At 38.9% G+C, this 14,133-nt stretch overlaps 1 protein-coding gene and 1 non-coding gene across 4 annotated transcripts in view; one reads left to right on the top strand and one right to left on the bottom strand.

Moving 5' to 3' along the window:
- Positions 1–14,133, bottom strand: part of SHTN1 (shootin 1) — a 196,650-nt gene that overhangs the window by 170,350 nt on the left and 12,167 nt on the right. For all 3 annotated transcript variants that reach the window (XR_007490694.1, XM_049764480.1, XM_049764479.1), the window contains exon 2: positions 10,074–10,126. Coding sequence is in view for 2 of the 3 variants with exons in the window: in XM_049764480.1 (XP_049620437.1) it covers positions 10,074–10,126 (53 nt within the window). In the remaining variant the exon portion in view is untranslated. The remainder of the gene's footprint in view (positions 1–10,073; positions 10,127–14,133) is intronic.
- On the top strand, positions 4,967–5,028 carry LOC125995513 (U7 small nuclear RNA). Its single transcript, XR_007491019.1, has one exon. It is a non-coding gene; the product is annotated as a U7 small nuclear RNA (small nuclear RNA).

A 14,133-nucleotide genomic window follows, 5' to 3' on the forward strand; every position in this document is an offset into this window, starting at 1 on the left:
CTAGAGTTTTTAATTGCCAAATGTAGCTTTATCCACGCTTTTATTAACCCCACCAGACTCTATCAGACAGCATAACACATAACACTGGATTTTTGCAACCTGCTGGTCAGCTGTTGAGGAATATTCCTCTAGTTCTCTACAGAAGACTTGATTCTCCTTTACTTCCACACCACCCTGCAAGTCTGTTCTCCCACACATCCAAAAATGCATTCGACAGTACAAATATGAAAAGAAACAGTACAAATATGAAAAGAAGCCAGAGAGATGGCACAGCAGTAGGGCATTTGCCTTGCAAGCAGCTAAGCCAGGACTAATGGTGGTTCGAATCCAGCATCCCATATGATTCCCCGTGCCTGCCAGGAGCGATTTCTGAGCACAGAGCCAGGAGTAACCCCTGAATGCCGCTGGGTGTGAACCAAAAAAAAAAAAAACCAAAAAAAAAAAAACCAAAAAAAAGAAAAGAAAAAAGAAACCATTTCTGACTAGATTTAAATTCCGAGGTTTTTACTGTTAAGTGAAAAGTATGTTTAACTTTAATACTTACTTCATGTTTCTCTCTCTATCTCTCTCCCCCCTCCCTTTTTCTCTTCCCCTCTCCACTCCCAAAGATACTCAGGACATCCTGAGGCCCTCACTGGAAAAATAAATTAGGCCCAATGGTTTTGGATTTGTGTTACTAGGGACTGCTCAGGACTCCCTACCGGTGCCTAGGACAGCGATGTTCAGAACTTCAGGACCAAGGATCTCTATTTCCCAGCCTCATTTTATGTTTCTTGAGCTGGCATTTGTGGAAGGTAGAAGATGCTAAAAACTGGTATTTGGGATTGTTGCTTCTGACTTTAAGTCATCGGATTCTTCTACAGATCATTTGCATAGCCTACCAAAACAGGGGCTAGTTTCATTCTCAGTTAAATCAAATAACCAGTTTCCACTGAGACTTTACTACACTTACATGCTGATGCTGGCATGTACCTCTGGTGACTCACATTTAATGAACACAAATGGCAGTGCCAATATCAATGAGTCAAGCAGGATGGTACTTTACCCAGTTCCCCAAAAGCCATCAACTAGTATCCTATGCAAACTACCAGTACATCCAACTGTGTGTGACCATTACCAGGACATAACAATGGAAGGTCAGCTGCTCTTAGTAGCCCCCTAAGTAAAACTGTTTGCCCCTGCTTTCTGATCATACAGCCTAGGTGAATAATAGATTTCAGCACTATAGTGCTCTTCCAGCATGCAAGTCTCCAGTTCCTGTAGCCCTGCTATGTGCTTTACTAAACCCATAACCATCACCATCAGCTTCAGAAGCTGTTTCCCAGCCCCAGCTGTGTTCTCACAGGGGTCTTCATGCAGTTTCATTTTCTATTTTCTGCAATCACATTATGTTAGAACTGGCAGTCACAAATTTTTGCCATCTGCTATGGAGACTGAAAGGGGGTGTGTGTTGGGGAGGGGGTTGGAGAACTACACATACAAGTGCAGTGAACTTCTTTCAAATCAGAGCTGAATCAAATGTCCAAGAGGCATCTGTTGACTGAGCAGAAACCCAACCCTCCAATTCTCTGAGGTGAGCCCTAGAAAAAAATCTTGGCCCTCTGCTCTCACTCTACCTAGAGAGAGAAGCGAGCCCAAACTGTGGGGCCATTTGAGAAAAATGCCCCTTCTTTTTGAGCCACAGAAGCCCCTCACCCAGCCCAGCCCTTTCTCTACCCAGCTTCTGCAGCTGCACCATTTGTCCAAACGACTTCTCTTTTTGTGTGAGAATTACTCATGAGGACTTTGAAATAGGAACAGATGTTCTGGGGCCCCCATCGCTTCATTATGATGCCCAACCATTCTCTGCAGCTCAAGGCTAAGGGAAGAACCCGGCCGCTTGAGTGCTGGCTGGATACTGCAAGTTGCCTCATATTACATCTAACAGTCTCGATTTGGCGCTTGATGAAGTGGCAAATTTGACCAAAAGTTGGCCTTGCTGGTTTAAAAGCTCTTAATATTACAAATTCTGGCTGTTTTCCCGATCTCCTCCTTGACCCCTGTCCAGGCAGATACCTGGCTTGTGAAACTAAAACTGCATTTCAAAGCACTGGCGAACTGGTTTTCAGAAGATCTTCCCAGTGTGATCTGGCCTGTCCTCCTCCCCAAACCCTTTCTCATCCCCCCAAAATGGCCAATTCCATTTTTTCCTATCTTGTGCATCATCCAACTATGCTTTATACTAAGTGTGTGCTCAACAGGACTTGGCAGAAGTACATATAACTAGGAGAGACACCAATACATTTTTTCTTTTTTATTTACACCAATACATCTTAATAGATTATTTTTCTGGTTACATATTTTATGCAAGGGGGAAATAATATTCTAAATTGTCTCTAACTTCAGCTAACACAAACATTTTATTTCTTTCTGCTGCACAGAATAGATGGTTAGTTTGGGGCCCAGGAAGGCCACATAAGCTCCTCTCACACACACCACCAGAGCAGACCATCTATACATGGGCCACAGCCTTACAATGGACTGGAAGAGGTATTTTTTTCTATAGTGACCTACTGCAATCATTCCCTTCCTCCAAGCACTGGACAGATTATTTATACAGCATCTACAAGTGTTAGGCAATGCTTTCAGAATGGGGAAATACAGTAGGATACTGTACTAAGCTATAGTATGTGCTCACAATATTAAGAAAATTACAAAATGAAACAAGCAGTCTGTAAGAAATGAGAGTGTTATAAGAGAAATATTATACTGTAGGAAATAAAATAATAAATTTGAGGCCAAAGCAATAGCACAGCAGGGAGGATGTTTGCCTTGCACGTGGCCGACCCAGGTTTGATCGCCAGCACCCATATGGTTCCCCATACCTTCCAGAAGTAATTTCTGAGTGCAGAGCCAGGAGTAACCCCAGGAGTAACATCCAGAGGAGAGACCTCTGGATGTGGGCCAAAAGCAAACAAAAAGAATAATACTGAATTTGCAGAGGTCTCAATACCAGGCACTTTTTAATTGGTTTTCAAGTGGTTCATTCCTGATTTGTCATGTTGGAGCAATGCTTCCCAAAGTTAATCATACATCCCCCTAAACTTACCATTGGTCATTTGAAGAATGGGGTGGGGGTAAAAGGGGCAGTAATAGCTTTGGGTGCAATGAAGGGGCACTTTCTGTTTGTTTGCTTAAAGATGGAGTGGTGCTGATTTATTTTGTCTGAAAAGGAGGCAGTAGGGTAAATGAGTTTGGGAAACTCTGCATTGAGTATTTAATAATCTAAGTGTACACATGGCATCAGATTTGTGTGAGTTTACCTGCTTTACATCTTTGGTAACACAGTCCAAGGACCACCAAATCCCTTTCAAGACTAATCAGCAATTCTATTGTTCCACCTATGTAAGTTGGGCTAGAACTCAACTGTGCCCGTCCTTACAGAATACAATCAATGAAATCATTCCCACTAGGATGGAATGCTTTTCACTTTCTCTTTGGCTAGTGTTCTTTCTTCCAATTCAAAGTTCTTTCCCTCCAATTTTCACTGGCAATAAAGTAGTAGCTGCCCCCCACCCACCCACCCACACACACACACACTGTCTTACAGCATTCTCCAGATTCTAGGTATTGTGTGTTAGATGTCATCAGAACAGAGATCCTTGCTCTTTGTTTCTGGATAGATTGCTGTTAATAAGAGACTCATTTTCACTTTCCAACTGCTAAGTAATTACTTTTTCTCTGGCACAACCACTTGCCACTCTGCTCTAAAGGAACTGCATGTATGTGGATGTATTATGCATGAACAGTTAGCATAATGCATGCATATAGCCTGCTCTTCAAAGTGGCTTCTTTTTGAAAAAAAAATATTTTTAATAAAATACTTTGGGACCTTCACCTCTGAAATTGACACAAGAGGAAGAAATTTGCACAATAGACAACTGAGCCAAGATGCGGAGTATACTATATCTGGCTTCTTGAAATCTAAGTCTAGGAAAGTGCCTGCCTCACTTTTTCATTCATTGTTCCTGGCACACTGACAGAGCAGCCGAATGCACTGGGCCAGGAGCTCACCCAAACGACTTCTAATCAGGCTCGTTAACATTGATTCATTTCAAAACTCGATCTCAGTACATAATATTCCACAAAAATACTTTCTGTTTAGAGGAAGATATCCTTGGCTTATACAGATTTCCTCTGGTCATGTGCATTTCACACACTGCTCCCACTCCCCTGAGTAATATGAAAGTTATTCCATTAAAGGCTCAAGTGGCTTGCCCCCCCATATAGGGGGGGAAAAGACAATTATGACAAAGATCCTGAATGAATCATAAAAAATGCCCTTCAATTGTAGAAGCATGACTAACAAATAAATATGGTGACTGCGCCTACGACCAAAGTGCAACCTTTTATTTAGTTCATCTCAGAATAATCCCCTATTTTCTGTGCCCTAACATATATATGTAATATATGTATTTATATCTGTGTGTATATATATTTGGAAGGGTTGTTGATTTCAGTTACATGTTTTTCTACATTTTAACATACTATTGATAATACCAATAAAATAGATAAAATGATAAAACTAGACAAATATCAATCAAAATTTCACTAAAAAGAAAGTAGTAGTACATATGTGCTTGATTTTTATTGATGATGGGTAACAAAAATATGCCAAAACAAAACCTCAAGTTTTAATGTTTTAATAATACAACTCATACCACTTATGTCCTAGATAATTTTTTGATAATAACAAATTTGGGTTATTAAATGTCTTTGGGGGGCCTGGACTACACTCAGCAGTACTCAGTCAGGGTTTCCTCCTGGCTCTGTGCTAAGGAATCACTCGTGGCAGTCTCAGAGGATTATATGGGATGACAGGGATCGAAGCCAGGTTGGCCGTGTGTAAGGCAAGCACTCAATTTGCTGTATTATCATTCCATCCCCCCCCAATAAAATGTCATGAATACATAAGAAACAAATAGATAAGTGTTACAGCTCTTTTAGAATTTGTCCAGCAGGCCTTCTGGTCTACACCGGAAGCCCCCCCCAAAAAAGAAACAAATAGATATTTTTTAATAATTTTAATAAGTAATAAGTAATTATGCTTTTGAGAAAGGTAGAAAAATCTTGGGGGGGAAAAAGTGCTATTTAAGGCAAGCAATAAGAGCTAATAAGTTTGTCACATGCAGCTGAGAAAATCTTGGCTTTTTGTCTTTTTTCTATCTCTCCCATCCCTCAAATCCTAGGCATTCACTGATAAACAGCACAATTTATCACAGCAATTTATCAACTTCCCTATTCCTTGTTACATGGCTTTTACTCAACAGTAGGACCTTCATCTATTTTTTTCTTTCTACCCAGTATACTTTAGAAACAGTCAACAAAAAGTTTCTCTACAAAAAAGTTTTTCATCTAAACTCAAACTGATTGATTCTATTCTTAAAGATGATGACACAGTCACCAAATGATCCAGATAACATTTTCCTTAAAAAGGAAGATTTAAAAAGAGAGAGAAAGAAAAAAAACCCTGGGATCAAACAGTACAGAGCCTAAGGCATCTGACTTGCAGGTGGCTGACCTTAGCTCAGTTACCGATATTCCCTGGTCTGCTAGCAATGCCTGGAATAACCCTCAGGCACAGAACTAGGAATAAACCCTGAGCACTGCCTGCCAGGTGTGAACCCAAATCACCCTCCAGAAATCTATCTGCATATACAATCTATGCAAATTTTCTGACATTAGCTTGATTTGATATTAATTTTTCAATTTAAAAGATTTTAAATAAGAGCTCAATTTCCAGTTTAAATTTTTTTTAACTGAAAAATTAATATCAAATCAAGGAACACAAAAACACAATACAAAAAACACCTTCTGCACACCTATATTCATCGCAGCACAATTTACAATAGGTAGAATCCGGAAACAACCAAGATGTCCTTCAATAGATGAATGGCTAAAGAAAGGGTGGTACATATACACAATGGAATATTATGCAGCGTTCAAAAGAGATAAAGTCATGAAATTTTCCTACATGAATGAACATGGAAACTATAATGCTGAGTGAAATAAGTCAGAGGGAGAGAGATAGACACAGAATAGTTTCACTTATCTATGGGTTTTAAGAAAAATAAAAGACATTATTGTAATAATGCCCAGAGACAATAAGGATGAGGACTAAAAGGACTGGCTCATAATATGAAGCTCACCACAAAGAATGGTGAGTTCAGTTAGAAAAATAAGTACACTTTATATGTATGACAACGGTAGTGAGTGAGAGAAGTAGAATGCCTGTCTCGAATATAGGAAGGGTTGGGGAAGGAGGGAGATGGAGGGCATTGGTGGTGGGAATTTTGCATTAGTAAAGGGGTGTTCTTTTTATGAATGAAACCCAATTACAAACATGTTTGTAATCATGGTGCTTAAATAAAGATATTATTTTTAAAAATAATTTAAATAGGGGCCACAGTGATAGCACAGGAGTATGGCATTTGTTTTGTACACAGCCAACCAGGAATGAACCCAGATTTGATCCCCAGTATCACACATGGTTCCCCGAGCCTGGCAGGAGTGATATCTGAGCACAGAGTCAGGAGTAACCCAAGCACCATGAGGTATGGCCCAACTGCTCCCCCAAATTAAAATAGACATATGGTCTCAAAAAAAAAATTACTCCAGTAAAGAACTAAGCCTGTTCATTTGCTGTGGGTCAACATGAGTCAACAGCATCAAAAAATCAAGAATAAAGTCAGGTATTTGTCGGGGAGTTTCTGCCAGCATGGGGTTTGGCAGCCCTCTGCCATGCCAAAGGTCTTTTTAACCAGGCCTAGGAGAAGTGCGGGACATGGGTCACTCCAGCACCCCTCTACCTCCTTCCTCCGGAACTCCAAGGCTTCCCCTGGGCCACATGCCTGGGCAAGCCAGTGAGGATTTCTGTTTCTTGGATTCTCTGGACTCAACCAATAGATTGTATTTCACTCGTAGTTGTAATAAATATTTATGGAGTGTTCTAATTTAAAAAAATCAGGTATTTGTCTTGGGGTGGGGGGATGTTAATGAGCTTGTGTTACATTTATCTGCCTCCAAAGAACACTTATTAAGTCCAAAGACACCACTCTTTTTGGGACCTCACTGAAGTTCTGAGGTTGTATTCTTGTAAAATGGAGCGCTAGGGCACAAATGAGGGAAGAATGTGAATGTGGAGGGTCTGCTTCTTAGTAAGCATGATCTCTTTAAGCAGTTTTGCTTGCAAGAGCATCACTATCCTGCCTATCTCAACAGAAGAAAGGTCAGACAAGGTATTAAACACAATGCCTCCCTCGAGTGTTTCCTGTCCACTGTTTCTTCCCATGGACCAGATTCACAACTTAACACAAAGATAGTCAGACTTAACATGGACATGCATATGAGTAATGAGAAATTTCTTTTTTGCTTTCCTTTCACTCAGCAAAATTTCCCACATAAAATTAATTATGGTCAAAGGAGTCTTCATTTCTGTCCTTATTCTTGGCTGAGAGTGCTGAACTCTGGTTTGGAATCACAAGGTAAAGACAACGAGGTGTATTTGCTGATGTAGATTGAACAAAGCTCAACCCTGCAGGCACTAGAGAGAGATCTGCCAGAGAAAATGGTGTTTCGCATTTACCACCTCGAAACAGAGCTGCTTTTACTCATTCTATGCTCTATAAAAGGCTTTTATAATATGCTTTCCTTCTTTGTAATACAGCGCGCGCACACACACACACACACACACACACACACACACACACACACACACCCCTTTTGGAGGGGGAAATTCTGCAGTAATACGCCTGCTAGTCTTTTTAACAGAGCATCAACAGAATACACTGAATTTAAACCACTCTACTTTGTTTTACCCAACCACAATAGCATTCCATATTGCTTTCATTTCTTGCCTTCTCATTTCTGTTAATAGTTATTTTTGAAGGAATTATAACAAGCAGGTTGATAGTGTATATACAGTTGTTCCAAAAGTATTAGGCCATACTGTGGGTAGAGAAAAATGGAAATGGTTAATGGGGTAAGGTAATTTACATGTCTGCTTTTACCAAATGCATTTTACCTTTCATTCAGCTTGTATAACAGAGGGCTCACTCGATCTTCACTACAGAAATTTCAACAACCATCACTACGACCAAGGGATGTTTGTAGAACATCTACTTGCTAGCTCTACAAGTAAACCTGAGCAGAAGGACCAGAGAAAACCAACAATGTCTACTCGTCTTTCTCTTATATTACTCTTGATTTTCTATGCCCTTCTTTCTTTTTTTCACAGGAAGATACTTGTCTGATTTTCTTCCTGTATTCTAGATTTTCTCCTGAATTAATCCTTCCACCTTGTTTTACTACTTTCCCTCTTGAGTCAAAAGGAACTCTCTTTTAGAATTGGAAAATGCTTATATATGTTAGGAAAAAAGGTTTAGTTTATCTGTTCTGAATTACTCATTAGGCTTGCTTTATGGGGATTATGAGGATTGAGATTATGGCTTGAGATTATGGGGTACAGTTATCCCAGAATGAAAGCACGATCTTCCTACTTGTTGAGATCCTAAGGAAAGTTCAGTTTTGGTGGCAATCATATGTGAATTAGAGTTTCTTCTCAAACTCACTTCTTATCATCCACCAACCACCTTCTCTTATGAATATTTCCACTACTCCTACCTATTATTTTCTGAATCATCCAATGAGAAAACAGGTAAAATTTCACAAGGATTTGCTGACAGATAATCAAAGAAAGATCAAAACTGAGCAATGGGTCATTATTCGAAACTCCATAAGTTGTTTTGAACTACAGTGTGTAGTTATATTATAGTATGTAGTGAATAATTACCAAGCAAACTAGAGGCTTTTAGAAGTAGTAAAATAAAGGGTTTTTCATTTTATTTATGTTTTTGGGCAACACCTGGCAGTCCTCAAGGGTTACTCTTAGGTCTGTGCTCAAAAATCACACTTGGTAGGCTCAGGAGACCATGTGGGATGCTGGGAATTGAATCTGGGTCCATCCTGGGTTGGCCACATGCAAGGCAAATGCCCTACCACTGTGCTATTGCTCCAGCCCCATAAAGGTTTTTTTAAAGAAAATGTTAAATGATCCTAAAGAGCAATAAATAAATAATAAGTGCTCCCAAATATGTAACAAGTTTTAGATATATTTAGCTCACTGCCAATTTTCATTATAGTTCTTATTATGAATTTTTTTAAAGATTCTATAAAGAAATGCTTTGCTTACCATCTTCACTAATAATCATGAGAGATATTTATTATTTTCCTACCAGGAATATGTTTTGGACAATCAAATCAAATCTAGCAGTAAATTTGGTTTATCTAGAAAACCAGTAATAAAATTATCTATGATTTTTACTTTCTATTCAATTCCCATTACCTTATATTAACCTTTCTCTTTCCTTCTGTTAGGACCCCCTCCCTAAATTTGCAGGAAGAAAAGATACAAATATTTTTACAAAACTTAAATGAAAAAATTTCACAGCCAAAACAAGACAGTGTGCAAAGGTTAATAGGCTTCAATTATTTCACATTTTAAAATGTCTAAGTACTGAAAAATCTCTAAACTTCCCATCTTACAGGAGATACTTTTCAACTTCCCCTAAATAACTTACATATTTAGAGGACACAAAGCTACAAAGGGTTGGTGAAAGACATTTGGGCTAAACATCAATGACAAACTCCAAAAAATTCTCTTCAGAATCTCAATATGTCTAAACTCCAAAGGTACATAAACCCTGACTTGGAAACTTCGATCCCAACACCCACATTCTACTTTTGGTGGAAAGTAAAATTCTTGGGGGCTTGAGCTGCTTGGCCTGGTGCCTTGCTACAAACTTAGCAGGCAGCTAATCTCTGTGAGCTGCGTCCACTGTGGCCTGCCTGCTATTCTTTACCATCTGGAGCCTGGAGTTGATATTAGCTTGAACCACACAAGCAGGAGAAAAGAAGAGAGAGAGAAAAAAAAAAAAAAAAACCAACTCTCATTCGCATTGAACTGAAATTGGTGGCAGAACAATGCAGCATGCAGCCCGGGCTTTTAAACATGGAAGAAAGGGGAAAGTACAAACCTTCTCCTTTGTTTTCTGGTTCTCTGCTCGAAGGTCTTCATATTCGCCTATTGCTAAAAGGGGAGAGAAAAAAGAAAAGAAAGCAAAATTAGAACACCATCAAAAGTGGATGGGAAGAAAACTTAAGAATCCAACTCATTCCTATTGATGTCTAGCTAGGATGGGGGTGGGAAAAGAAGAGGCAGCAGGAGGGAAAAACAAAACAAAACAACTTCTGCTTTTAAGAGTAAGGAAGAAAAAAAGAGGCCCAAGCAGATGTGAGTCTACCAAGGTGAATTTCAGTTCTCCTTAGGTTAGCCATGAGAAAGACATAGGAACCAGAAGTGACCCTCAAGGCACACACTTCTCTCTGAAGCTCATACCTCAGTGTTGTGGAGGGAGATGGAGAGGAGTGTGTGGTGCTATAATCAAGCTTATTTTTTAAAAAGAGCCTTTAGATACTAAAGAAAATGTCCACATTCCACTCCATGTCGTGTATTCGCCTATTAACACAGCAAAAAGATTCAGCTATGAGTATTTCATTGAGAATGACTAATTCTAGGTACTGGGTGTTCCCCTCCCCAGAATCAAGCTTTACCTAGACACCACTTGATTCATTTCATTGACTTGGAAAACTATGTGAACTCGCCAAATATTTCCAACTATGGGGGGGGGGGGAACCCTCTGTTATAAGAAAAGTAAACGTCATCTGTACATCCACACTCATCTTTACAATAAAGAATCATTTTTAGATATCCTCACAGTTGAGAATATTATGTAAAAAAATAAATTAAATAAAGACCTAGGATTAGTGTTGTAGCAACAGTGAAGATGGATCTCACAGAACCATGCTCACCACAGGCCAGTAGCTTGACAAAAACCAGAGACCCAAGAAATACTTAGGCTGCATTTTCATATTGGTATTTAAAAGAATTTAATGAGACTGATCTATAAAGAGATCAGCCTTTCTTTGAGAACTAAGAGCATCCGGGGGTCTGGAGCTGTAGTATATTCGGTAGAGCATTTGCTTTGCAAGCTGCCTATCCAGGTTCAATGCCTGGCATCCCATCCCCAAGCCCACTAGGAGTGACTCCTGAGCTCTTCTGGCTTGTGCCCCACCCCCGAAATAGAGCTTCTTATTTCTAAAAATAATCCAAAACCACAATTTTTTTACATAGAAAACCAACAGCTTTCTGAACATCCCAAATAACAGGTATTCTAATCCAAAAGTATTCTAAATTAGTGTTTGAGCCTCTGGTTCACCAAACAGACAATTCACAGGGTAAAAGTACACTCTTTCTTTCTTCTTAGAGTAATCTAAGGAGTTTGGAATAACTACTGTAATGTTAGGACCAAAAGCTCAAAGAGCAGTTAATTTACTATCAAACCATTTTATTTGTGGGCCTAAGAAATAGTACAAGAGTTAATGCACTGGCCTGGTCCCTGGTTCAATGCCCTGCACTGGATCTAGACCTGTGAGCACAGTCAGGAGTAGCCTGAGCACTGCTAGGTCTGGCCCAAATTCTCTCCCCAAAATTGTTTCACTTAAGTTAAACTGGTTTATAACGGCATACACACAAGTTTCAGCCTTTTCAGCATTAAAAACAACTGTTTGCCTCTAAAAAAGTTTCCTTTCCATGCTCCTCTATACAATTGACCTTCTGACCTGATAACCCTACCCACTTCCTATTTTCCTTCTGGTAACCAGTACCTTGTTCTCCTAAGTTTTGTTTGCTCTTTTTTTTTTTTTTTTACATTTCTTCAACATGAGTAGAATAATAGGATAGTTGTCTTTACCTATCTGACTTATTTCGTGTGTCATATAACCCTCTTCAAGTTGTTGTTAACAGCAAGACATTATGTTCTCAAGCAGATGAACATGGTTTCATCTCTAGTCAGTTATGAGCAGATGGAAACTTGGGTTGTTTTCTAACTTTTGGTTACTTTGTATAATGCTCTGACAAGCACAGGGGTATACATAGTTGTAAAAATCCATCGTTTTGTAGTCTTTGAATAAATGGCAACTTCAAATGAACAAATATGTGTTGAATTTTATCATCAATGCTATGAAGCTTTATAAGTACTCATAAGCATCTAAATAAGAATAGACTATTTTATTGAACCATACCCCACAATGTCCTTCAAAATTAGAAAATCCATAAAATAGCTAAATGTATGTGTATGAAGATACAGCTTTAAAAACATCACATTTTTGGGGGGCTGAGCAATAGCACAGCAGGTAGGGCATTTGCTTTGCATTTGGCTGACCTTGGTTCCACCCCCAGCATCCCATATAGTTCACCAAGCCTGCCAGGAGTAATTTCTGAGCACAGAGCCAGGAGTAAACCCTGAGCACTTGCCAGGTATAAACCAAAAACAAAACAAAAAAAAATCGATGATGAGAACCTCTAGTAGGATTCAGCCCATTTTCGGGGTATTAGACTCTTACTCCCAGTTTATTTATTTTCTCTTTTTCAGGCAAAACCACGCAACTTGAACTAGCTAGCCCTGCCCCCACTTAGAGGGGGAAATAAGGGAGGCATCAAGACCAAACTGATGCAAGACTACTAAGTAGTGGGTTAGATACAGAGGGGACCACATATTCTAGACACCCTGGAGGTGAGGGAAGAGGAAATGGGAGGTAGGACAAAAACGGAGGAGTAGGGAGGACAATTTAGGGATGGGAATCCCCCTGATTTTATGTAAATATATACCTAAAATATTAATGTCAACAATAGGTAAGCCACTATGATCAAAATAAAAATTATATTATTAATAAAAAAATTGCATTTTTGCAATACCATTTTTGTTAAATGGTTTTGTTTTGAAGCCACACCCAGTGGTGCTCAAGGATCACTCTTACAAGTGCTTGGGGGACCATCTGAGTTGCTGAGGAGCAAATCCAGACAAGACAAACACTCTACCTGACACACCATCATTCAAGCCCCCTAGAAATGACTGCTTTTCTTGGAGTAGAGAAACAGCTATGAAACTGTGAAGCATGTTTTGGATACAGAGAGCCTGAGCTCCATCACCAGCAATGCAAAGTCCCTTTGACAGAGCATGAATGAAGCCCTTTTCATATCAGTTCTTCTACCATATCTATTCCAACCAGTGAGTCTAGACCATATTGGGCTTGGTTCTAAAATTATAATAAAATGATCTCCTTTATTCCTTCCCCTTACCTAAGCCTCTTTTTTTATAACAAAGAAATAAGAACTAAGAGATCTGGGGAAGGAAATGAGCATTGGGCCAAGGATTTGGGTCCAAGCACATGTTTCACATATATGAGGTCCTGGGTTTAATTCCTGCCACAAAAACAGATATATATATATATATGTATGTATATGTACACATGTATACACACATATTAACCTTTAGTCATTAAATTATCTATGTCAAGTTACAATATTTGAATGTTATTTGAGACATAATATTATTGCAAGACTATAACTTAATTAATTATAAATTACAAGTAGATGAAATTGGAAAATCAAAAGTAGACTTAAGATTCTATTTTTATGATCTACTTTTACAAATATACAAAAAACAATTTATTTTTCTATTTAGAATCCTAGATAAAGGCTATAAAGACTTAAAAAAATACTCTACTATTCTTCATTCTATTGCCAAAAGAATCCAGGTGGAACAATGTAAATTTCCTATTGCGGAACCTATGAAAAACATTAATTAAGAACTTTTCATCTATAATACCTTAATGGAAAACACAGAAAATATATCTATTTGTAACTGTGTGTAGCTTAAAAAATAGTCAAGAACCAGGATAGAAGAGGAAAACTATAGGAAGAATTCAACGCATCTGACATCAGGAAAAAAGAACAAGGGAGGGGATAAAGTAAAAAATATAAAAAAAAAATTTAGGGGGCCAGAGAGATAGTACAACAGGCAGGGAGCTCATTTGCAAATGGCTGACCTGGGTTCAACCCCACCACCCACTGAAGTTCCACTGCCAAGAGTGACCTCTGAGCACAAAGCCAGGAGTAAGCCCTGAGCACTGCCAGGTGTGGACCTAAAAACAAATAAACAATAAGAAAACATTTACTTAACTGTTTTATTTCCT

Source organism: Suncus etruscus, chromosome 17 (genome assembly GCF_024139225.1).
Source record: "Suncus etruscus isolate mSunEtr1 chromosome 17, mSunEtr1.pri.cur, whole genome shotgun sequence".
NCBI lineage: Eukaryota > Metazoa > Chordata > Mammalia > Eulipotyphla > Soricidae > Suncus > Suncus etruscus.